The sequence below is a fragment of the Engystomops pustulosus genome, chromosome 1 (assembly GCF_040894005.1).
Source record: "Engystomops pustulosus chromosome 1, aEngPut4.maternal, whole genome shotgun sequence".
Lineage (NCBI taxonomy): Eukaryota > Metazoa > Chordata > Amphibia > Anura > Leptodactylidae > Engystomops > Engystomops pustulosus.
The window spans coordinates 206378915-206406439 of NC_092411.1; the positions used below are offsets into that span (position 1 = coordinate 206378915).

Sequence of the window (27525 nt, forward strand, 5' to 3'; positions counted from 1 at the left end):
TTTCAAACACTTCATCCGAAAGTCTGGCCTGCAAGGGGGTCCGATAGGAGAACGCAAACCCCCTAAGAAGCATTAAGCATACATGTCCATATTGCAAAAACAAGATGGCTATCTGTGAAAAAAAAAGTCCCATACAGGAAATACATCAATGTCCGCTATGGTTTTATGGACCTCATGACTTCTATGGTAGTCCATGGTCCCTATGTGTGAAACAGTAGTGAATGCTGCATTAATTTGCTCACTGATATATGGTTCGTGAAAAAAAAATCTGTCTGAATAAGCCTATAGATGATAGTGGATTAGTATCCCATCAGTGGAAATCATTGATGACCTCCAGAAGTGAAAGCTCTCCACTGTATAATCCTTAACTGTGATCTACATATTGACTATGGCCATCCTTGGTCTTACTTAGATCCTAAGGAAAAGAGACTAGGATAAGGACTATCCTATCAAGTCCACTTGGCGGCATACCAATAACAAAGTAAAGACATTTCTTTCAAAATGCAAACTCTTTAATGTCAAACCATTCCCATATTACACTTTGCCCTATATACATATAAACACATAGGCAAAGTGATGCTCTTGATATCATGCGACCGCTGTATAAGTCCACTTCTGAAGTTATATGTAGACATGACTAGGCCTCTTTAACAATTTCAGTATCATAATAGGCGTCCTCTCTTCTCACTTTATACTACTATCATGAAGCAGATGGTGGGTGGGCCTGCGTGTACAGAGGGCTGCATGCTTCAGTCTCACAGATGCTAGGTACGCTCTGACAGATAGCGGAAAGGAACTACAGCATATTTGCCAAGTAAACAAAGGTGGATTGATCACTTAATGGCACCGACGAGAGCTGAAGATTCACCTTTGGAACCATATTAAATGCCACGTGAGACACTGCCTAAATGTATTAAATTTTATTGCTTTTCATTTAGGATTTTTTTTATTGCAAGTCCCTCAAAGTCCCTATATGTTTCCTCCTAGGTTGTGATCCATATTTAAAGAAATACAGATTTAGGCGTCTTTCACATTAATGGGTTCCAAGCCTATGTATCCCCACAAAGCTTGTTGGAAAGTGGCCTTAAAGTGAAGAAGATTATGTTACTAGTCTTTAACATGCAATTCAGTGTTCATATATACAAACAGGTGCGGTCCGGCTTCAATCCAAAGAAGACTTTGCTTGTTTGTTAAAACTTTTTAATTTTATTTGAATAAAGTTAAAAGGTGGACATACATCAAAAATGGTCCAATGCGTTTCAGGCGCCTCCATGACTAAAGATGCGGTAGCGTCTGAACCATTTGGACCATTTTCAATGTATGTCCACCTTTTAACTTGATTCAAATAAAACGAAAAAGTTTTAACAAACAAGCCAAGTCTTCTTTGGATTGAAGCCGGACCGCACCTGTTTGTATACCTGTTGAACCTCTGCTGGATTGAGTGTCCGTGCTCTCCTGGACTGGGCGTGTGCACGTGGTGAAAGCTGAACACAACCCAGCTATCCTTTAAGTCAGTGTTCATACCTTAGAATAAGCCCAGGGCCTGACTATGCTAAGAATATACTAAGACGGACAGACAAAGAGGGAGCAGAGTAACCAAGTCCTCAGACTTGTGGTTAAGATTGTGCAACACCCCTGCCGATACAAGGTAGAGGGGTTGTTGCGAATAAGTCCCAATATGTAGCTTGACTCCTGAGTGGAGTCTGATCAACCCCACAGCAGGTCACTACACAACACGGGGAACACTGCAGCGGTAGATCCTGCCTGGTAAGGCAGGAGTTAATTGTTTAATGTGATGTCATTCCATCAGCCAATCACACTTGTTCTTGTATTGTATTGTAAGCTGGGATGCCATTGGAGGAGTAACCACCACCTGACCAGTGGGAGTAATAAAACCGCTGGTCAGGAAAGTTTTGGGGAGAGGGAGACCCAGCTCTCCATACATAGAGAACAGAGTGAATCTAGTCAGTCTCTGAGTGAGACTAGTTAATCAGAAGAAGAGTTAATCCAGTCAGGTTAGTCTGACAGGAGTCAGTCAGACAGACTAGTTCAGTTAGGCTACATTCACACGAACGTATGGAGGACGTATATACGGCCGATGTATATACGGCCGATATACGTCCTCCATACACTCCTATGGGCGCACGGCACACTACGGGAGCGGTACGGTGCAGCACACGTGCGTCACCGTACCGTTCCGTACCCGGGAAAAAGATAGGACCTGTCCTATCTTTTCCCGTAATACGGGGCCGTGCGCCATAGGTTGCTATGGAGAGGGGCGGGGGTGAGCTGCGCTCACCTCCTCCTCCTCTCCCCGTACACTGCCGTTGCCCGCTACGGTACGGTACGGGCGGGCAACGGCAGTGTGAATATAGCCTTAGTCTGAGAGAGACCAGTACAGTGCAGCCAGTAAACCAGATCAGACCAGTCTAGTCAGACAGAGGAGAGTTTAGCTGGCTGCCTGAACAGCTCTGAGGAGTTAGTGAGAGAAAAGGGATATCATCCTACCTTCTAGGGTGATATCTGAAGTAACCCAGGACAAGCTGAAGCATTCTACTAGGACACAGCTATCTCCCAGCCTGCCCCTGCATCCAGGCGGGTGATCAATCCCTGTGGTTCCCTCTTCAAGTGCATCCCCAGCCTGTTACCATTGTCAAGATTCGTTTGGCACGTTATCCACTGTTCCTGTTGGTTCCAATGAAGAACTGTAAGTTACTTTTAGACAACGTTTGCCTCCGTCTGATCCCTGCTACTACGGCTGTCACCATCACGGGCACCCTATCCATTACACAGGGACTCGTACTCTAGACACCAAAGGGTTGCCCCAGGGAGCACCACTATAAGAGCACCTCATCATTTCTTGCCAACACCACCTGCTGGATACCTGCCAGGCTGTAGGACAGCCCTCCGGTCCCCATACCAAGCACCGTGACACTAGCATGCCTAGGCCGCAATCCCCAGCCACTCCGGTATCCGGGGCCCCAGCTGTCTACAGGCCCCAAGAGAAAAAGGCTAGGCCCCGGTGGAAGATGTTGCAATTGGAATTGAAATACAAAACACTGATTACATATATATCATTATATATAAATATTGTATATCTTATTAATTAAAGGGATTGACTTAATAAACTACTATCATTATATTGTCAAGTAAATTAAAACATTCCAGATCAAGTTTCCTTCATGGTCCTGTGTGGTGACATCATCCAGAAAATACACTTTGAATTGAGATGTAAATTGGTTGCATAAAGTCAGGGAGGTGGAGAGTTTAACACTAAAGTCAAGCTCTCCCCACCTCAGAACGACCCCGTGCTGTAATTGACATCATGTACTAGACTTCAGTAGAGCCGTTCACCCATGTACCTGGAGACTGGGATGTTAATCACAATGAGGGGACATTCTTAGGTGGAGAGAGCTTGACTTCAGTTCTCCGCTCAGATAATTTTATACAACTAATTTGATTTCAATTGAAAGATGATTTTATGCATGATACCACCACACTGGGGAATGAAAGTAACATGATCTGGCCGTTGTTATGCTGCTTGACAACATAGTGGTGGTTGTCTATTAGGTCATTTTCTGCTGACAGGTTCCTTTTATATGCTTAGCTTGTTGTATTTAATAAAGTGACATCATAATTAGTTTATATAAATATATTAATGGCCTTTACAAAAAATTTGTTGAAAAGTTGAATGAGTGCAATAGCTTACCTCAGGGCCTGGTCACAGTCGAGCTTCAAAGAGTCTACCTTCTATGTTATAATATGCAATTATGTTCCCTTTTAACTTTTGTAAATTAATATGGAGGATTGCACCTGTAAATCTTTGGTGTGGGCACTTTGGTCCATATTAAGATCTCAGCTGGACCTTGCCATGTTTGAAAGAAACCTAGCAGGGTGATTCAGGACACTACGTCATCACCCTGTATGAGGCCTGTTTGCGGCATAAACATTTACAGGCAGTCCAGTTATTTAGGTTATTAAAGAATCTTTTACCTCACTATTATGTGTAAGAGACTTCTGCATTCACAGATCTACAAACACTCCGCTCTCAACTAAACACAGAGTGCACTGTCACATGACCTCCCATACAACTTTCCAGAGTGAATATGGAGCAGCACCTTCTTAAAGGACACCTGTCATCAGGTCTCTGTCACTAGTCTTGTCACTACTACCTGTTGGAGCAGCTCACAAGGATCCCATCCCAGCCTTTATCTAGTTATTTCATACATTATTCATTGTAAAATCATCTATTTTTTAGCATGTAAATGAGGCTGGTCACATAGTCAGAGGCAGTGATGTCACCCCTGTTACCCCTCCCCTCTCCTCCCCCTGCTCATGTCTGTGTGTAATGTATAGTAAAGCATGGCTAGTGTGTATGTCATCTGCTGACATGCTGCATCCTCCTAATATACAGGTGAGAGACACAGACATCAGCTACACATGAATCTGACATGTTCTGCTGTAACATGGCTGCCTGGAGCTGCTGTATCTCTCCTATACACACACACATGCACACACAGGCTGCAGGGGGCGCCAGCACCAGGAAGCACATCATTATACAGCCTCACATCATTATACAGGCTGTCAGTCATGCACTGGGGGTGTGGCTGTGCCTCCCACTCATGAATAGAGTGGACAGCTTGAATATGCTAATGCTTCATTGGACATTTCACAGGTCATTTGCATACAGCTTTAGGACCTCATTGCTTAGGTTTACAAGCATGTAGAGGGACAATGAAGGGATAGAGGCAATGCTCTCTAATGGCAGTTTATGAAAATATATTTAGTTTAGGGGGGTTATTTTGCATGACGGGTTCTCTTTAACTCTGTTAGTATTGTATATACTATAATATATTGATGGGGTCACAGTACAAAATTTGGTATATGTAGGCACATAGCATGGTCCTTGTTGAGCATTATGTATTTAGTAACACAATGTAGGAAATAGTCGTTATCTAGATGACACAGTGCTTGAAGTGACTGCAGTATATTAAGGGTCACGGTGTGGAGACATGCGGAAAGTAGCTGGAGACATAATGGGGCAACCTCTGCAGCGATAAATCATGCCCAGGAGAAGTCATTGCTCTGGACCTGACAGAGTAGGATTGTCACCTGTTAGGAGTCCACCAGAACAAAGACCAGCAAGGACCAAGCCAGCAACAGCAGCAGCTGTGACAGATTTATATTTATTTATTTAGTCTGCCTGTTGGAAGCCCTGCTGTGCAGTAGATTTATTTCCTTTACATTTTACATTTATTTCCTTTACATGTCATGCATATTTACTGCTGGTATATATTCCTGTGTGCAGTATATCAATTTCAGGTATCTTCTAATGAAGTATATTATTGATATTTGGATATCATATATAGGGATAGATTTATATATGCATATGCATCTTTATTTGAGTGTTCGGTATAAATGGCGTGTGTAGAATATGGCAGTGAGGGTTTACGTATATGGGACCCTGATCCTAATTTTTCAGCAGGGCCCACTGGTAAAGTGTTTCTTGATTTGTGAAAATATATATATATATATATATATCAGAGTTGCGCTTTAAGCTTTATCACTTGCCATGCATAACACAATCATCTCTGTGATGGGTACTTCGACATACATCTTTCACCACTGCTGTACAATGCAGTTTATCAATATGGATCTGTGAACTCCCGCCTGATGAATGGTAGGTTGTTTAGATTGTGAGCCCCAATTGGGGACAGGAACAGATTTGGCAAACTCTGTGGAGCGCTGCGTAATCTGTGTGCGCTATATAAATAAAGGAATTATTATTATCAATGGTAACAGGACTGCCCTTGTCTTCCAGCATTTGTTATTTCATAAAGTTCTTACAAAACTGTAAATGCTCAGCACGCGTTGTGATATACATATTGCATGGCCGGCCTGTAAATTATTTGTTCACTTTTAATGGCCATTATTCCTCCAGACAGGTAAACAATAATGTAACTTTTGCTTATAAATAGAATATTCAGCAGTTGCCACAGCAACCCGTCACGGCAAGCCTGTGTTTAGCAGGGCATTTTACAATAGGTATCAGTTAGCGCAGTCTTTAATAGGCACAATATGAATACGCCTAGGAGTGGTACTTATATTACATCCGGGCTAGCACAGGCACGGCAAGCTTCACACAGTGCCAATATTGTATGTGGTTTTTTTTTATCTCATGCTAGGAGATGAATACTATTTTACTAAGGCTATATTCACACAAACGTATGGGAGACGTATATAGGCTGACGTATATATGTCCCCCATAGACAGCAATGGGCACACGGTATCGGGGGGGAAAGTTTGGGCATGTCCTATCTTCCTCCGGAATACGGCGCCATGCGTCATATATCAGTATAGTGAGGGGTGGGGGTGAGCAGTGCTCACCCCCTTCTCCTCTCCCTGGCGCCGATGTGTGCCCGCCGTGCTACGGTACGGCGGGCACACATGATGTGAATGCAGCCTAATACAGTATAATTAATCTCCCGTTAGTTCTCTGTAATGAACAGAGAGATATAACTCATCTCTCTAAGGATCCTTGCACATGAACGTATATATACAGCCGGATGTGTGGCAACTAGGAGGCAGGCGTCCCTCCCCTGGTTTCTAGCTGTCTCCCATCTGTGATGTCAGAGGGAGGGACTGGAGCATTTGATTTTGAATTCCTGCACCCGGGACTAAGCGTGGGAGCTTGGCAGGGAGCCAGGTATAATACACTATATGATTATAGCAAACCTGTACTACTCACAAACATGACAAAAGCAATTATATTGTCATGTTATGAGCTTTTGGAACATGTGCACGGTGAAAAATTGGGGTTGTGGTGACAGGTTACTTTAAGGACAGGTTTAGAAACCTAAGGCATTGGTGGGATTATGTAAGAAGCATGCAGGATTTTGTAGCCCTTTAACAAAAAGCTAAACAAAAAAACACAGAGGAATGGAATGGAAATCTAAACACTGTAAAATCATATCATAATGTCATATCTTATCCCCTCAAGAAGACAGCAGACGTGCATCTCTCTGGAACCAAGCATTCATTAGGCAAGTCCAATGGGGTTTTACATGTGAAACCGCAAATAACGCTGTATTCACACTACTCTCACAGTCGCTGTGAGACCTGCATGCTTATTGCTAAAAACAGCTGCACTGCTAGATCTGTAAGCATACAATCCCTTTTCATTAGGTATATTTATTTGGAATATTTGCGGCACATTAACTATTTGGATGACATAGTGCACGGTAAACCCGGATAGATTTATTCTACATCAGGATCATTAGTTTGCATTCATTATTTCACACCAGCAGCTATTATTCCACAGTTCTTATACAGTCTGGGAAACGAGTGGCACATTGCCAGCAATCACTGTGTAACTGCTGGGCATGCTATACTGCCTACACATTTTTTAATCAGTCTACATCCTCATCTGAGGTTTACGAGCAAGCGTTTAGACATACCCTAACAGGAACCTTAAGAGACTGAGTAATCGTCACCTCCTGATTCTAAGGTATGGAAAGAATCTCAGCTCTGCTACATCTGTATGTTTTGAACAACACCCACCCCCTCCCCCCCTCCTTCAGGAGAAGTTACTTTCTGCTGGACTTTATCTTGACAGAGTGGTAAGCATGGCCGTCTGTTGTCAACTCTGTATTAAAAATACCTGACCCCATAATTCAGTGACAACACGAATGACATCAGCAATTATCTGGTAGGCGGCCAGGTTATAGCATCCCGTTTATAGTCTTACTTTTAGACGCGATGTATCTTAGCATCCGATGTACAGCCACAACACACACCTCACACAGTTCTGGGATCCTCATACTAATCTATTTCCATCTAGTTGAAATGTTGGAGGTCCAGATGCTAAAATGCACCATTATCACACCCTTATGAAAACACCCATGTTCACATCTAGAGATGAGCGATCACTAAAATGCTCGGGTGCTCGTTATTCGAGACAAACCTTTCCAGATGCTCGAGTTCTCGTCTCGAATAACGAGCCCCATTGAAGTCAATGGGAGACCCGAGCATTTTTTTAATAAAACTGAACAGTAAAAGAACAGTGCAAAAAAAAATTTTCAGATGTTTGCAGATGTTTTACTTGTAAGAACACATTGAAATAACACTATTCTTCACGTTGCAGGTGTTCGCGCGTGTCTCCCGCTAAGTTAGGAGATGTGCACGAACATCTGGAATGTGAAGAATATTGTTCTTTCAATGTGTTCTGCTCTTAAATGGTCCTGTATTCACTGTTTTTAATGTTTTAATTCTATTCTTCACATTGCAGGTGCGCGCGTGTCTCCCGATAGTTTCGGAGATACGCGCGCACAGCTGCAAAGTGAAGAATAGAATTAAAACATTAAAAACAGTGAATACAGGACCATTTAAGTGCAGAACACATTGAAAGAACAATATTCTTCACCTGCAAAGTGAAGAATAGTGTTATTTCAATGTGTTCTTACAAGTAAAACATCTGCAAACATGTGTAATATTTTTTTTTTTTACAATAAAGATACTTTTATTCAATTTATTTTATTAATTTACTGCTCGATCTCGAGCCGGCGAGATACTCGTCCGAGTAACGAGCCGGTCAGAGTATGCTAATACTCGACCGAGCAGTATACTCGGACGAGTATACTCGCTCATCTCTATTCACATCTATTTTGGACGTTTCAATGAAGATTTCTTTGAAAAATCCTGACAGATTAGTGTAGCATGTCATAGGGGGGCGATGACCGGTTGCCTTAACCGCTGGGAGCCTCTTGCCGACAATTAGCCTTCACCATATATTAGCAATATTCTGCAATCTAATTGTATTACAGTATTGTATATACGAGATCAAGTATGCTAGGGGGCCTAAAGGGAAAAATATGTTTGAAAAAACCTTCTTCCGGTGTGATTTTATAAGGAAGGATAACAAATACATGCACAGGATTACTACATGCACAGTGCCTGCATACTTGATATTGATTTTGATGGTAGATTTCCTTTTATATTAGAGCAATTTAAAGGGAAGTCCTGTTATTCCACAAGTAGACTAGTGATATCTCACTCTGCAGTCAGTGGGGGATGGGCACCAATTAAAGATTACTAGAATTCTGCATACCTTAACTCACAGTCAGGGAGTAAAAGTTCTCATTATGGAGATTTTGTCAATTGAGGCTGCCTTGCAGGCTCATAGAGACTTATAGCCATTGATGCTCCACTAGTGGATTCTGGGAAATATGCAAATAGGTTTTCAAATATGGGTCAAGGAAAACCATGCCTATCTTTCTACCATGTAAAGCAGCCCCCTTGTGTGACTTAGGCCCTTATGTCATTAGGCTTCCTGAAAGTTATTCTTGATCATAAGGGGCTGACATACAAGGTAGCAGAAGAGGCGTGCTTTTCCTTGTCCCATCGAGGGAAACTAATTTGCATATTCACATTAACTGACAAAATTTAAGGGACAATTTAAAAGAAAATCTATAAAATGAAAACAAAGGTGCATGCCTTTTGACCACCTTAAAATATTTAATCAAAGAAACATTTAGTTATGCTACAATCTCCTTTGTTTTCTACAAAATCTACCAAACGAGATATTAGTATTTAAGTACCATATTTAAAACTTATATTTTGCTTATGTGGAGGATAATATAAAAGATACTAAAAAAACAAAAAAGAAAAAAAAAATGTGCATGAATGAATGGGCGTAATCTGTTTCCATTAAGGAGTCTCCCACATCCCAACACGCCCACAAGAAAAAAAAGCATTTTGTAGTGCACTTTGTGAACTTATTTAATAAACATTTAATGTTTCTCTGTGATTTATCATTTAAGAAAAATTCAGGTTAGAATTTCTACGTAAATCGTGCTTTTCAGTGCACGAAAGTCAAAGGTTGCTGGTTCAGATGTTTTCGTTTTTTTATGCTACCCTGAGCCTTAACAACGCTCCCCTTTGCCCAATGACAATCCTGACCTGGTGCATCAATAAGGTAATTGCATAAAGATTAACATGGCATTTTCTCCAATATGACAGATCACTGGGAAAAGGGAGACATATTTCTGGAAAGCTTGTAAAGTGTCCTATACCCTAAGGTGTTTACTTGTTGGCGAGCAATGTAATAGCTGTTGGATGGACAAGCGCTTGGCTGTATAAAGTGTATGGTGTAAGATGCAGTGCTCAATTGTAGAGTGCTCCAGCACCCAATTTGGGGTCATAAAGAAAGTTGGGTGCAGCCCACCCACACACAAATCCAGTTTGGGAATTTTCCAGTGGATGGATATAAAAAACGTACCTATTTAAGGTTTACTTGTCCCATTATACTACTAAATTAATCAGCCTGACAGCTATAAACTGTTATTCATTAGCTTCTGATTTGCTGGTTGCTTTTACTTTAAAAAGTCATCATATTGTTTTACTGTTGTTAAATTGTATTTTAAATGGGTTATCTGGAGACATAAAAAGTTCTTTGTTGTTATAGACATATGTAACTTACTAATAAGATTTCATCGAGAATGGTTTATTTATAGTGGCAGACCCACGTTCCTTAGAAAGTAGCTCCTGCTGCCATGCTGGCTGTTTATGTTTACATGTGTTTATTTTTTTTTTTTTTGTTTTGTGGAATATAAAGGGACGATTATTGTCTTCCATTGGTTTGACCCAAAGGGTTCTGACAGCGAGGGAGAAATTGAGAGGGGTTGACTGTAGAGACTACTCTATATAGTTGTATCCAAATTAAAACAGTGGGGCTCATTTACTAAGGGTCTGTCGGACGCATTTTCGACGGGTTTCCCAACAATTTAAATTTTGCGCCAAATTGCCCAGGGATTTTGCACGTGACAGAAATCAGGGGGCGGGCCGTCAGATAACCCGATGGATTCGGACAATGCGCAGTTTTTAACAATTAGAAATGTGACGCAAGACACACACTTACAAGCACTGGAAAGAAGCAGGTGAACTCCGGCGGACCTCGGTGCAGAAGCGACGGAAGCAGGAAATCGGGCGCACAAGCTACCTGAATCACGCTGGACCCGAATCCTCGTCGGACACGCACCACGGGATCGCGTCAGGGCCGGGTAAGTAAATCTGCACCAGTATCTTTTAATCCTTCTGCATAGAGAAAACATTAAAAAACTGCAACTTATGTAAAAATGCATTACAACTATTCTAGATTTCATATGGAAAAGAAAGGAAAGGCTGCACAACACTATATAATCCCCTATATCTAGTCCTCTCCAGTAAGTTCCCTGAAGTCGTGGCTCATACAGTTAAAAATACCTAATGAAGACTGCAGATTGTCACAACATAGCAATTAGCAGCTGTCTGCAAACTACAGGAGGAAGGGAAAAAGCTTCCGTCCCTAGTCACAGGTTTCAGATTTGTAGCTAATTGAGTAGAAAATACAAAGCCATATACAATGATAACATGAATACCGGCAACATTTTATTTTAAAGATCAAAAAATATAAGAAATAGAGGAATATTAATGGATATCAGATGGAACCCGTCGGTTAGATTTTGTACTCCATACTGGCTCCATCATGTGCAAGATCACGAGGGCACTTACTAAGATTTCTCTTCCTCAACAGTTAAGTTAAAATCTTTAAAACCTTATATTGACAAATTAACCTTAACTAGTCAAGAGGGTGGAGAGAAAGTATATGTAGTCATGCAGTCATTGCGCTAGGTTACACCATGTCACTTGTCATTGACATCACTTTCTAATGCCCGCACTAAATGGCAGCTAATCGGATTCAGGCCTCATGTGTGCATTTTCTGGACCGCTTGGGGTTCCTTTATCATCGACAGGTGAGCACAACTCACCCCACCGATGTCCATAGACTGGGATTGCCCTAATTGTACAGAAGGGCAGAAATAGGACTTTCTCTATTTTTTGCAGTGTGATTGGCGGCATGTTACCGGTGCACTGAAGCACGGCACCATGCATCACCGCACATGTTCCCAATGGAAGGCTATGTGGCCATGAGTTTTGAATAAGACTATGGGACCAAGGGCAGGAACAACGGCTGATTTTTAAATTTGGTATTAAAAAAATCACATGTACAACACAAAACTTTACAAGCCACTAACAAACAAGCATCTGATTGAGATTATGTATAAAAACAGTCATCAGGGATAAATACCCTTCTCCCACCGACAGCATTAGCCGGCCAATGACAAAGCCTGAGCTAGCCAAACTATATTTACACAAAAATTCATTGTTTATGTATTTATGATACAGTAACAGTATGGCAATAAGGCTTTGGAATTTATCTACTGGATAAATGATAACTTTCTGATTCCTTGGGGTCTTATGCTGGGGCCCATATCTATAGTGCACCTGTGTTTCCTGTATGAAGTGAAAACAGGCAAGTCTTCTGGAGATAACTGGGTGCTGTAGTCCATTAACTTTATCAGTCCTAGAAATATTAAATGGAAAGGCATAGAATCTATCAAAATTGCTGGTCAATTAAAACAGGGTATTGGACTTCCTCCAAGTCACAGGTAAAAGAGTAAGAAACACCATTGGTGGCTCTCATCTTATAACTAGCAACTGAATTACAGCCCGCTCACATCTCAGTTATTTCATCTGTTTTTTGGCATCAGTAACAAGTGTAGTTTGGAGACCTGTGCTAGTCGATGTTTCAATATCTAGGATATGACTTCTATGAGTTCACATTCAAGAATATGCTTTCCATGGTCCCCTGTATGAGCCGACTGCCCGAGCCACAAACCAGCAGTTGCATTGTACGGCTCAACACCAATGCATATGCTGATCAAGACGCCCTCTCTATGGGTGCACTCATAAATCATGTGCAGATAGAACCAATATATCTGTACAGAAAATATTCTATTACTGGAGACTAGATAGGTAGGGTAACACCAACTCACACCAACAGTATACTGCTGACTGTCTCTGAGAACAAGCTGTAGTTTTGGACCCCAGACATTGCATCTATGACAATTCTCTAGGATTTATATTTTTTCAAATCTCTTTTAACAAACACCAAAAGACTACAATGTTTTCTACATTTCCATAATGAGCTGGATGTTTAGTAACTATATAGTGGGATTAAGATTAGAAAAAAAAATCTTATTTCAGTTTCTACACAACTGGAATAATTTCTGAAAACTATGTAAATGGAAAGTGCAGATCATTGTAATATACTTTATTAAAGAAATCTGTTCCTATGTCATTTTCCCCCTTCCTTTCTTCTTTTCTTACGCAGTTTGTGTAAATCAGCTTCCTGTTCTATACCATCATAACAGCTGCAAGATAAAGAAACCTGATAAAGTGTCTAATGACTTGACTCATAACAGTCACCGGATAGAGTAATCTCCTTACAGGGGGTGAATCATCAAGTGAAATTAAATGGAAACAGTTAATTATTAGCCTCCTTGTCTGTCTGAAGTGGATAGACTTTAGAAGACTTTCAAATACAGGACTCTCTGCAGGAGAAAGAAACAGAAAAAAATCACAGAGAAGTTGCTTTACTTAATGAACTATGGTATATGACAAAGTTTACTATATGTGCCTGTTCGATTTATTTCTGATATGGAAATAGCTATGCTTTTAAATATTAATTAAGTAATTTTAAAAACCTCTTTTAGAAAATCCTGACAATCCTTCAATCACATCCTTTGTCTATTAGCCAAACCCCCTACAAAGAGAATGCCTTGCATCACAACACACAAACAGGCCACTGATTTCAGCTCAAGTTGGATACTGAACAATTGCTACCAGGTCTCCTACAGAATAAAGGGGTTATACCAATCTGGCCGGTGGGGACCCAACTGCTGGAGAACTGGGGTCCTGAACTCAATAAATTATGGTGCAGCAGTTCAAGGATGTGTCCTACTGCTCAATTCAATACTATGGTAGTGTATGAAGTTGCTGAACAACTTTATTTCTAATTCAAGCAGTAAAAATTTTCTATGTATAGTATATGTACTATTACTATAGTCCTCGTAATTGATGAAAATAAATATGTTTGCTCCAAATTATCCAGTGCACAGAATATTTGTAACAAATCTGCATAAAAAGAAAGACTGTAGCCAGCTTTTCTTTTAGACAGTTTCATAATCTCACAATATACTTTTGTAGTGTGTGAGACATAACTCTGCAATGTAACGTGATTATGAGGAATTGTGGGATCATAGCTAACAATTACAATAATAGGGAGATTTATTATAAATTATGTAAATTTAGACGGGGAATGTAATACATTTTTTTCAGTGCAAACTGAACAAGAACAGCGTCACGTTAAACGGGTTGTATGAGAATGCAGCTCATTTCTGATTGAGCTGAATGGGAATCGAGTTGCAATAAAGGTATGTGGTCATTACCACCGCCCTGAAAAGCTGCGGAAAGGACATCAAATAAATATTCCTGCCCCCCCCCCCCCCCATAATACAGTAAATCTCCCTCATTGTATCAAACTTTCTTTCGTGGAACAGTATCTTAGTGTGTGTGAAAGGTTGTCAGACAGTCATCTCCATAATGGATTCACAAGGGTTTATTGCTTTATTTAGTAACGTTCAAGGCCAATTTAAAAACTTGGCCTTGCTGGTAGAAAATTTCCCATTCTTCCTTCCTGTCTGTGACTGCCTCCTTCCTACACTGACATCACAAGGACAGACAGTGACTTGTTGGCATAGGATGCTTCTTTGAATACTGCGACAACCCCCCAAGCATTAATTATTTAGGAATTCAACAAAAAAAAAAGAATTTATAAAAGGACCTTGTAAGGGCCATCGCCTCCCTCCACCATGATGTTTTGAATCTACTAATCCATCGATGGGGTAAAAGGAATAAGAAGAAAATGCATGTACAACCTCCCTGTATTGTAACTTCATAGGATAAATAATAACATAATTGTATTTCTATAATATAGCGTTGACAGACCATGTAATAGATAGTTGTCAGCTCAGCGACAGAGCTTACTGCGGCTGAAAGAACGGTCCTGTGACTGACTCGGTGTCAGACACATTGAAGGGGGAGGAGGGGTAATCACATTCATTCGTATAGGACGCAGACTTGCATATTTCAAGCCTAATTAATCTCCTTCACAATCCGTTTACATCCAAGTCTATCTATCTGTCCTGAAATATACTGAAGCCTATCTGCACACAGAGATAAATAGAACAGTGCCTACCCTCCATAGAGGATACATGCATCTCCCCTATACAGGTCCACTATGGCTAGGAATATTTCACCCCTACATGCACCATCTTTACAAGTTATGAGTCTGGCAGCTGAAATTGGTATGCTGTCTCCTCCGCCTGATGTAATAATGCAAAGGAAAATTTATGCTTACCTTCTACCAGGTGCTTTACGGAAAGAATTATGTAATCAGCTATTAGATGAGTTTTACTACACAGATGGTAGGTCCTATCATTCATAGCTTTAACGCATCATTTTTTTGGTGAGAGGGAACAATTTCAAGGGCAAGGAAACTGCATCCTTACATGTTAAAATTATATTGCATATACAGAGAACACTACTTAAAGCGGTATGCCTGTTTGCATAAAACATTTCTTTTGCCCACACAGACCACAGCTGAATGGGCAAATATACCAGAGATCAAAAAGACCAGTAAATGTGATTTGGGGTGAACCTCCTGCAGCAGCAGATATCAAAGGAAATAAAAATTGAGGCTGGATTTACAAAGCTGCCATTTTTGTCTGGCTGCAGCCTAGAGCGGCTTCACACTTGCGGAATCTGTGAACCATGGATTATACTGGGTCCTGCATCAAGGACTGAACCCACTACTCCGACCACCATATTGATATTTTATGCACAGAGCTCCTGCTTCCTTAATATGCAGGAACTTCATACACCATATATCACTACAATGCTCAGTCATGTCTCTAGGAGTGGGTCCATGGTCCGTACTCGGCATTGCTAAAGCCATTGTTATTCCCTTCTTCTCATCCAAAATCAAATGCATGCTAGGCAAACTCAAATGTCCGTAGGGAGGGGTCAAAGGCATAGCTGTATGAAAACTACTAATGTGTTGAAACTACGACCTTATCAGTCTCCACCATAGAACAAACCATGAAACACACACTTTATGGAGCAATCCTAAAATCTTAGCCAATACCGGTGGATTGCATGAATAACAATTCTTTCGTGATTTGAAAAACAATGTACATGCAGATAAATTCACTAGAATTTCCAATGACTGTCCTGCTAAGATTGGAAAATTCCTCAGATCAATATGCCAAATATAAAGCCTATCTGTATTTTACCCTGTAAATGTAGGCTAGTGCTCCTGCAAGTAATAGCAGAACTTCTACAACTTCTGCTCAGAATGATTAAAGTTGTAGTGAAATCTACATTCCTCTAAAGCAACGGTAGCTTTATTAAAGAGCAAAGCATGAACAGCTAAGGACCACCATGCTGGCATCACTAACATCTGGATAAGGAATTACGGCCGGGGAGGCTGGGCATGCAGTGGCTCAAGTACACAGCCTAATTCATTCTTTTACTGCAGTGGCTAGGCTAAATGCTCCAAATTTACCTAGAAGTTAATGGGCCGTCAGTTTCTGGAAGGTATGTCATGTTTACGTAAAGTGGCCTTTGGGATTTGGCTTTATTTACCAAGTGCCGCCATATTCCACAGAAGGACGCTTAAAGACAAACGCAAAAAATTCTACACTGAATGTATAAAAATGTATTCAGCATCAGTTTTATGGACAACACAGAAAGTAACAACCCCCCAATGTTGATCCATAAGCAATTGCTGTAATATATAATCAAATATGCTATGATAATGAATGGTGGATTATAAAAATGGCACAACCCAGGGCTCAAGGCTTCTAGAGGGCCCGTAGCCACCCAAACAACCCACCAAGTTTTATACCCTGTAAAAATAATACAGAGAGATGGACCTCTGGCCCTGAAATCATCCTACATGTTTGTCAACTCTCGATAACGAGTTTACATAGGCCCTTCAGGGACCAGCAGAACTGAATGGGGACAGAAGGGATCCTTCCTTCATTCCCAAGAAGATTGGTTACGGTACCCTATATAGGCAGTAAATGTTAAACCATTAAAAAAAAATTAGTCCCAAGTTTTCACAAAGCCGAGGACCTATGCCAGTTTTATCCTCCCCTGATGATGCATTTAAGCAGAGCCACCGGAAATTGTCACCATGTAAATCCAATCTGTAAGTCACATGTTACAGAGCAGGAAGAGCTAAGACGATAGTGTCCTATCTCCATTTATCATATTACAGAGCAAGGAGGTGCTGAGCAGACTGCTTTATAGGAAATCATTCAGTAAATCTTATCATTTATTTAAAAGGGTTATCCTCTCGCAGTCAGCATGGTATATGGAGTTATGGCATTGCTTACAATATTTCTGCAGCTCTCAGAGGAAAATAGGTGTTACTGAAACATTACTTCATTCGGCCATGTGGCTGGTACATACATCCTTTTATTTACATAATACCCCTTTAAATCCCCTCAGTGTTTGACAACCTCCAATGGCAATGTGTGCACAGACAGCTGTATTAATACACACACGATATAGAATCTGTACCACAAACCTACACAACAATCCAATCTGCTCCTTCTGTTCTATAACATACTTCCTACAGAATGGACTGTATACCTGTGGCAACGTGGTTCCCCTTACGGGAATTCTTTATATTAGCCCCTGCAACTTCAACAAGCAAGATAGACATTTTTTTCTTTTTGACCCATCAGAATACAAAGGGAAAACCAAATTGTTATTAGGCAAAGACATTGCTTTCCTCCTTTGCCATGTAGCCATAAGGGACAAAGAATTATTCATAGGCAGAACTCATGGTACAATAATATCTATCCGACCAGAAGACATGGACTATAAATTAAGATTCTAATTCATGGCAACCCATAAATTCTGAGCAGCTCTTAAAGGGAACCTGTCACCAGGAGACCCATTTTTAGCACTCCACCAGTCCCCACAGAGCATAGTACATACGCTGCCAAAGTGTTTTTTTTATTAAAAATTGGTTTTACAGAAAAAAAGATATGTTATATTGTACCTTTCATTAGCATGTGCTGTGTGACTAGGCAGTTGCCAAATAGGAGTAGTCTGGAAAGGAGCAGTTCCCCCCCCACCCTTGGGGAACAGCTACTTCATGTGACCTTTTCAAATATATGAAAACACCCATCACTGGGCTTAGCGACGCCCCCTGCTCCTCTACAGCCAATCCCGAGTGAGGGGAGTTATTCATATATTTGAAAAGGTCACATGTTTCCCAAGGGTGGGGGGGGGGCTGCTCCTTTCCAGCCCCCCCCAATTGGCAACTGCCTAGTCACACAGCAGATGCTAATGAAAGGTACAATATAACATATCTTTTTTCTGTAAAACCAATTTTTAATACAAAAACACTTTGGCAGTGTATGTACTATGCTCTGTGGGGACTAGGGGAGTGCTAAAAATGGGTCTCCTGGTGACAGGTTCCCTTTAAAGAGGCCTTTAAAGGGGTTGTCCACTTTCAGCAATTAACTGTTATTGTTTACTTTCTGTATCAATTCTTCTGTATCAATTCTTCATGGTTTTCTAGATCTCTGCTTGCTGTCACTCAACAGGAAGTTTCATTGTTTACTTCCAGTGGTCATGTGATGTCACACAGGTGCTCTGATTACTTTCTCTGATATAACGAGCTGTGCACCAGTGTGACATAACATGATCATGGGCCAGTTTTCATCCAGTAGAATCACAGCAAGCAGAGATGTGGAAATCCATGAGGAAATTATACAGAAGGTATATTGGAAAATATAACAGGAATTATTTTCTGACAACCATTATAATATTTTGAAACCAAAATAAAATATTAACATGAACAAGTCCCTAGATATATATTTGCTGCATATTTGACTTTTCACAATCAATAACCAGAACAAGCACAGGTCACAGCCTAATCATGATGACAATTTACACTTTTTTTCCCCATGCTTTTCAATTCCTCAATATACTAAAATCTTACTTTTCCATTATAAAAATTGCAAATGTATACACATTCAGGGTTTAATGACAGATTTTTGATATCACAAAATGCCTTATTGTGTAGATTAAATTTCAGTTTTCATTCAGCCTTATAATAAAATAACACTTCCTGTTCTGTAGTGATCACTTCCCTCTCCCTGTACAATGACCTCTGCACAAGTAACAGAGCATGTCTAGAATAATCTCCAATGAAAGTTAATGTGTCACTACAGGTTACTACGCTACATGTGGATGCTGAATCCTCTGAATGCTTTTTTACAGAATGAACATTTCTTTAATTATGAACAGAACTGAAAAATATCTTCAAATAGCATTACTCCCTCTAAGGCTACCTTCATATTATCACACCAATTCTTGGCCATGTTCTTGATGGTTGAGAACACAGAAAATGATCTATTTATTCAATGATGAAGGAGGGCACACAGCTAATATTGTCAGTTGTGTGAATCAGCCCTTAGACCCTTTCAGAGCTAGAACATAGGACATATTACAATGAAGTGTTCAGGCTTAAAAACATAGTAGCTTTCCAAAAATTGCTCCACACCTGACCATGGGTAGAACAAAGTATAACACATAACCTCCATTCATTTCTATATAGCTCAGCTGCAATACCTGCACAAACCACGGGCAGGTGCAAAACAGTTTTAGGAAATCCATTAACAGACAATAAGCAAATACCCTGAAAATGCCAAAGGTGCGAAAGTATGTAATAAAGTATATTACATCTCTTCATTATACAGCAATTATCATTTACACAAAATCTTTAGATCTCTAGCACTGATGTCACAATGTTTTACAGTTGTATTATCAATGATGAGACAACTCCAGAAAAAAACAAGCTCAAAAAAATAGATGGCCTAGAGCAGAGATGGCAAACCTTTTAGAGGTCGAGAGCCCAAACTACAGCCAAAAATCCACTTATTTATCACAAAGTGCCGACATAGCAATTTAATCAGCAACTTATTGCTCCCTGCTCTGCCACAGCTATCAATCGTATTTGCTTCTTGAGGACGGCAAGAGAAGGAGGCAAAATTTGGATTATCCTTGTAGCTTCCCTTCAGGGTCCCCTTGAACAATAAGAATCGCGGAGCAGAAGCTCCAACCATAATCCAGCCCTGCCCACATCTCCTCGCTCCTCCTACAGTCCAAGGAAGTGTGGTGGGTGCAGCCAGGGTGCCCACAGAGGTGGCTCTGAGTGCAACCTCTGGCACCTGTGCTATAGGTTCACCACCAGTGACTAGCTCATATTGAGGTATACTGTCTACAATGTGCATAACTATAAAAGTTTACTGCAATAAAGAATGAAATGTAAAGAAAACTGTGTCTATTACCCTTATTTCTCATAGAAAAAACACCAGCAACCTACTAGGCAAGAAAGCTCATCAGGCCAATGGGCCCTTGTATTTAGGAAAGGTAAAGTTACCCACATCTTACTTTTCACGGAGTACACTGACATGGTATTTTCAAGCCAAGGCAGCAATGCACAAACTAGAATAAAAAACCTACATAAACTAAGGGCAGAACACAATAAATCATTCTGTCAACTGAATATTGATTTTGTGGGGTGGGGAAAAGATGAAACTTCCAGCAGTTCAATGGCTTTATTAATATCAATAAAACAATTACCACTTCACTTCGTTTACAACATTAAATGCAGGGACTTATATAAAAATCTTTAGATGCCCAGGGCCCTACAAAAAGTCGACGGAGACAAAGATGGTGGAGGTTACGGGCACCGGCTGGTCATACATGGACCATGCTGATGACGACTTATTGCTGCAGGAAGTGTGTGATGCTAGACGTAAAACAAAGCTCATTACTGAATGAGTCGGAGGCTGATAATTTATGAATGAAAGGAGTAACCTTCCGTGTCTCATTTACAACAGAAATAGCACAATGCATCTAGCCAGGAAAAGAAAGTTACATAAATCAATCTCATAATCTGGATATTATAAAGCAGTATTGCCTGCATGACCATATTGCAAAAGTAATGTAATGTAAAGGGTTTAAAGGGACGGTAAAAATATTAAAATAGTAAAACTCATAGGACAAACTGTTCATTCAATTATATAAATGCAAATATATCTGGGGGCCCTGATCATGGGGCAGACATATTTCTGGACTTCCCACAAGAGATGACTACGTTTCCGGAGCCTAAAATGGTCTCCTCACATTCCCAAGATGCTTAGCTGTTTTTTAAAATAAAAACAATCGGTCAATATAACCATTGAAAGGGTTTACAAGTTTGGCCAAGAAGGAGAATATCACTGTTCTACATGGTTTTTAAGTCCAATCGAAGTATATATGATCTACAGAAACATTACAGCGGAGAATTACCCTGTTTTTGTAACTTTTAGCTCTTATTCTTGTTGCTCCCAAAGCGCTACACTGTGACTGTAACTCCTATTTATCTATATGGGATTTACAGAAATAATGTAGAACAGCAGCTTTTTGCTGTTTCTGCTAATCCTGACCACCACAGGCTATTCCCATCTCATCCACAAACCATTGAGAAGGAATTAACAACAGGTCATACACCTGAAATCAGTTCAAGTCGATAAAGTGGTAAAGATGTAAAAGTATAACTGCTTTTTTGCACAAATTGGGAAAAAATAACAAGTAAATACTATTAGAGTGGCAAACACATTGTCAAAACTTAAGAGACCTAGTTTTTCAAAGGGTGTAATTGAAAGTGGTCATGCAAGCCAGGTCTAAGTAATGCAAAATATTTTTCGGTACTGTGTAGTTTTAAGCCTCTGCTCACCCACTGTGCATACCTGTGTATCAGTTGTTCATATCTTAAAGGGGTTACCCAAGATCTTACTAAAAAAAAAGATTCTAAGTGCGGAACATGCTTTTAAAAAGAATAGAATATAGCCTACAAATTTAATCCTCCACCCCTACAGCGCCATGACATCTATCCTGTTGGTGCCACCCATGCACCAATCATTGGCAGCTGTGGTAGTGCGTCATGCATGCAGGCACCCCCAGCAGCCATGTGACGCACATGTCAACAAGACCAATGGGGGCCACCACAATGGCAGCGCTGGTGCAGTGGGGGGTTAAATAAGTAGTTTTTTTCTGGCTTAGTAATAATTTTTTTTTGTTAAACCTTATTTCATACTCGAACTAAAACAAAAATGCATGAAAAACACAATGCCATGGTCCAAACAAAAGGGAAAAAAACACTGCCTGTAGTATCTAGCAGGCGATATTGCACTTTGTAACTTATTGTACAAAAAACTGTTTGCTAGCAACTCATTCACACATACACACACGCACGCACATGAGTGTTTTGAGTGTCAGATAAAGTTTATTGCAGATTTCACTCATCATTAGTTTAGTGGTTAGGACTTTACAGGACCAAAAAATAACATTTTACAAACATTTTCTGTATAATTTAATAGGACTGGGTACAGATACAGCAGCTCTTCAAAGACAATCTTATGAGACACTGAAAAGAAATTCAGATATTTTGAGATGATGATGTTGCAGGCGCACACAAGGATATTCTGTACCTCCCTGGCTGCGTGACATGGCGGCGCAGGGTTAATACTCTCTATGTGTGAGGGAAAAGTTGTAAAAGTGTCAAGCTGCATATGGGCACACACACATACACACCAATAAGCTCTCTGTTCACAACCCGCAGGAGGTATCAGAAAAGGGATAGTGCGTCTTGAAGCCAGACAAGAAGCACTGGAGGGGTGGAGGGATGGGGGGAAGCAGGGAGCTGGGAAGGCAGGGAAAGAAAGAATCATCTCCTCTGACCTCTAGTGAAGTGCCAGGTTTTTTCTTAAGCTCTTCACATTTCCTAAATTTGCAGATCTGGTGTCCTGTTTTGCGGTTCCTGCAACTGCTGCAGACTCCACAGTTGATGAGCCTCTTGCAGGGCACACAGACCCCACACCTTTTCCTCTTCTTCTTGGCAGGGTTCCCGCCAGCTCCCGAAGAATTATTCTGCGGGCAGTCTGCCAGATTGGCAATTTGAAACGCACTGTCTGTGACGGCTGCCGAGGCTGCTGCGGGGGAGTGAAGGGCTGTCATGACGATGACCCCTGGAGGTAATGAGATGCCCCCTAGAGCCGGAATAGCGGAAAAAGTTCCAACGCGTTCAGGGAGATTCATTATCTCTGCTTCAGCGGCGCCGCATTTGAGCTTGTTCATGCATTCCCCTGCCAAAGGTCTGCAGTGTTCAGGGGATAAGGTGGAAAGGAAATTATTATTTGCCATTTGCAACGACTCTGGCGCTCCGCCAGGCTTCCCCAGCCTTTGGGAGTCGTTTCTGTGCATGCTGGTCCTATTAGGGTTGATAGCTGCTGATTTCCTTCCCCAAAGCATTGCATTATCACAGTTCCAAGGAGACATGCCAATCCGGGCACTGGGGAAGATAGGGGTGGTGATCCTGGCAATCTTAGCAGCCTGTGGGAACGCACCATTGGTTTTGTAAAAGGTAGCAAAGGACCTGTACCTCTCCATTTCCGAATTGTAATCCATGAGGCTGTTCAGCGCCCCCTCCACCAGGTTATCCTTGGGGAGCACGGCAGCCTCAGGGTTCTGTCCATTCTCCACACACACATTAGTGTTCATATTGGACATCTCTGAGGAGGGTAGGTGGAAGGGGGTAGGAGGGGAGAGAGGGGGGAAACCACCGAAGCTGCTTAATTCAGTCACCTTTATTTTTGGGTGAGACCCTCAATAAGCAACTGATTTTATTGCGATTCTGGTGGCGGGTGGGGAGAAGGGGTGGGGGTGGGGGTTGGGGAGAAGTGCCTTTTATTTCTTTGTAGGTGATTTTTCAGCAGACAGCACTTTGCCACGGAGCATCTTCTTGTGCATTATCACAATCGCCAACTGTTCCAAGTAAAACAAAGAGAATCATTCCAAAAAGGTGCAAGGGAAAAAAGAAAGAAACAAAAATACACTGTCAAAATCATTTCCACCACATTCATAAATATCATCCCCCACACACCCCCCTCCTCCTCCCACGAACATAATTGAATTGCATAATAGCATTAATAGCTGGATGGAAGGAAGGAAGGAATACCTGAGACTGGGGAGAGGGGAGGGGGCGCAATTGGGGGTGTTGACAAATGCCAAGGGAGACAGAAAGTAGAGATCAAAAGACATGGAAATCAGAGATGGAAAGGGTTATGGTACCTCTATAACCAGAGGGCAGATAACGCTATGAAATGCATGAACAAAGTCTTGTCAAGGCACGGAAATACTGGAAGGCTGCGAGCAAAATGGGCTTGGAGAGAAAAATGAACAGGAAATTAGCAAATTAAGTGCTGGGAAAGTCGACAATGCATCAGAGTATAAGCACAATGCCAGCGAGAGGCCGCCTGTACACAATCTCCACTAAAAAGCCAGGCAAAATGGGCACTACCAGCTGCCACAGTGTCCTTCTGTGTCTGACGGTCATTAGTGTGAATCCCAGCACAGCTGGCTCTGCTCGGGTCTTAATTCAATGTACCAAGGACAGGTCTCAATTGGAGCAGCCATTTAAATGATGGGGAGTGGGGAGGTGGGCCCCTGCAATGTGAAGGAGGGAGAGCAAGGAGAGGAGGAAGAGATGAGAAAGGGGCCAGATAAAAATAAGTCAGGCAATTTCATATTCTTGTGCTGTTATCTAAGAGCCAGCAGCTGGAGCGAGGCTGAGCTCTTTACAATCAGAATGAGAAGCCCTCTGCATCCCTAAGCCCTGGTGACAGCACACAGTGACAATGCCAGGCACCTGCACACCACCACCGGGGCTTCATTGTCTCCCACGCAGGGGCCGCCAGCATTAGCCACACTACAACTTTTCCTGCATCTGCATAGAGCTCAGCATCTCATCATGACTCCCAGGGGGAATCACATTGTGGCAAAGTCAAGTGTGACCTCTGCCTGGACCATATCAGCCCCATTCCCCTAAGACTGCAGGGATTCCTACCCGGAGAGGCTCAGCCAAGCACATCCCCAAAGTTCAGCATGCTTATCAGTTCCACTAATTAAACCTATAATTAGATTAATGAAGCATTTACTTACTAGAACGTGGCATTATCCCCCTGCAGCCTATAGCAAGGGATAGGAAACACATTCTTCTCCATTTACAAGACGCATCCTCCGGGAATACAGATAGGGATCAGAAATCCCACAAAGACCTTGCTCTTTCTGCCAAGAGGAAGCACCACTGTCTGTGCCCTCTATCAAGGAAAGCCCAGACTCCCAGGTCTGATGGCAGTACAAAGGCTGCCCCAAAAGGCTCCAGGCTAAACGCAGCAGCCGGGAATAGCAGAAAACTTACATACTCCAAACTAGTTATGCCAACAATAGTGCCAGCAGATGCCCCACCATCAAGTCACATAAAAGTAGTGCCAACAAGGAGGACTGCTCTGCCAGGGGAGGCAAAAGCAATACCACAAATACTGGATGCCAGGGGAGGGTTAATATGCCAGGGAGATCAAAGGTCACATTTCCCATCCACAGGGGGGAGGGGCGGATTAATTAATAAATGAAGCCAGCAGCACTTATCATTAGTCACATTTCAGCAAAGGGCAAAGCCACCTCCAGTGATGGCAGGAGAGGAGGAGGAGGAGGGGAAGGGTGACAAGGTGGAACAACAAAACCTGTCTACTTACCACAGGATGGAGGGTGGCACGGGCTGCTGTCTGCATTGAATTGCCCCCACACGTTGCACCTCGGGCAGGAGGGACACACTCCAGGACATGGACACTTTATTACTGGCTGGCACCGGGGGCAGGCACGTAGCCGTGTGCAGGGGGAGGAGGGTGACGAGACTCTCGGTGGTCCCTGCTCTCCCCTCAGTGTGTGTGTGTCTCTGCTGGCTCTCCCTGTGCGCTGCTCTCCAGTCAGTTTCCAGTCGATGTGTGTGAGGAGGGAGGGAGGGAGCAGCCTGGGAGTCAGTCAGTCTCTCTCTCTCTTTCTCTGCGTGTGGCTGAGAGGCATGGGGGGGCTGCGGGGGGAGGAAGCAGGAGGGGGATGGGGGAGAGAAGAGGGAAGGAGGAGGGAGGTGGAGAGTTATTGGCGCCGAGGTGAGGAGGATGCAGGGATGTGGACACCTACTGATGATTGGCTGCAAATTACACCGGGAATCAGAGGCGCACACACGGGCTCTGCTCCCTCTGTAGTCCCCCCTCCCTCCCGCCTCCTCCTCCTATTACACCCCCCACCACCTCCCTCACACAGCAAATCCTCGGCTCAGCTCTGGAGCAGCGGCGGCCACGTCTCCTGCTCCCCCCGCAGGGACACGGCTGCCATTATTATTATTATTGTCTGGGGGTCGGTGTGAGGGGAGTGACACTGGCTCGTCCTGCGGGGGGACGGCGGCTGATAACGCGGGGAAGGGGGATAATAAACTTCACGCTTCTCAGCAGCAGCAGCGGCAGCAGCATCCTTCTTGTGTACTGCTGCTGGTGACACGACATTTCATGTGACCTCCCTTTCCTTTATCCCCGAGGTGTGAGGCGGCTGCATGGAGCTCCCCTCAGGAACATGTACTCACTGCCACACACACACACATGGATGTCTATGTATATATATATTGTATACACAGCCTAGAAAACTCATTTCCATCCAATATCAGTCAGGGCTATCCAACATTTCCCCGGCTCTAATTAGAAATCCGTCTCATTATCTAGTCACTAATTACAATTACCTCATATTTGAGAATTCTGTATAATTTCTTATGTTTATGTTCTTCAGATTGACAGATTACCAGAAATGTAAAACCACGAGATATAAGATGTCCTGAAGCGCATGGAATAGGGCAGCTAAAATAGTGTTCATAGTTTTTCTATTAATGTCTAATAGAAAATTGATAGAGAATTGGTATCTGTTATCAAATAGATGTAAGAAGTGAGCAGCCAAAAACAGCACCCCCACTCTCTGTGGCTGCCCCAACACACTTCCATGTTTTTTTCCATGTTCTTTAAATGACCCCTAATGTCATGGGGATTCTACATATGAGCTTTTTTTCTTATCACAGTAAACCCCTTTTATATTTGGTTTTGTAGAGGGTATATGGCATTATAGGGCAGCCTGCCACATCAAAAGTGTGGAGCTGTTCTTTTGGTGAAGGTCCTGAATGTGGAACTGCCTTAAATCTGATAGGTATGTCCTATACTATGGAAAAAGCTCAATGTACAGAGGTTGGATAACCTTTGTAAAGTGGCTCTCTAGTTTTGTTTCTTGTTCAGGTGCAACAGAGTGGGGGCTTAGAAAATTATAAAAGTCTACACACCTCTCCCTGCTCTTCCATTGCCAAGCCAGGCTGCTTCTTTTGGACCCACACAACTAGCAGCAACCTGCCACTAGGTCACTGTTGATGTTAGCGATGAGCAGCAAGGTGACCTGTACAGAGCTGACACCAGCAGGGCCTTTAAACGCAATGATTGGTTAATGTTGGAAACAATGCTCAGCTTTTAAGATTTTGTGCTCTCCGCTTCTTCAACTTAAAGGGAACCTACTACCCAGTGACACAATCACAACAATGGGGGTAATTTACTAAGGGCTCGATTCGCGTTTTCCCGACATGTTACCCGA

The 27525-nt window shown here is 42.1% G+C and overlaps 1 protein-coding gene across 4 annotated transcripts in view; it reads right to left on the reverse strand.

The window, feature by feature from the left end:
* The window catches only part of CXXC4 (CXXC finger protein 4), a 67915-nt gene extending 41818 nt beyond the window's left edge, over nt 1-26097 (reverse strand). The window contains exons 1-2 of one of the 4 annotated variants that reach the window (XM_072118892.1): nt 25602-26096; nt 22750-23832 (exon numbers count right to left, since the gene is read on the reverse strand). In XM_072118892.1, coding sequence (XP_071974993.1) covers nt 22750-23577 — 828 coding nt within the window. In that variant the 5' untranslated portion in view covers nt 23578-23832; nt 25602-26096. Of the gene's footprint in view, nt 1-20568; nt 23833-25008; nt 25031-25601 lie in introns of those variants that run through there. The other 3 variants (XM_072118882.1, XM_072118869.1, XM_072118879.1) reach the window with 3 other exon arrangements.
* Between the last annotated feature and the right edge of the window lie 1428 nt (nt 26098-27525).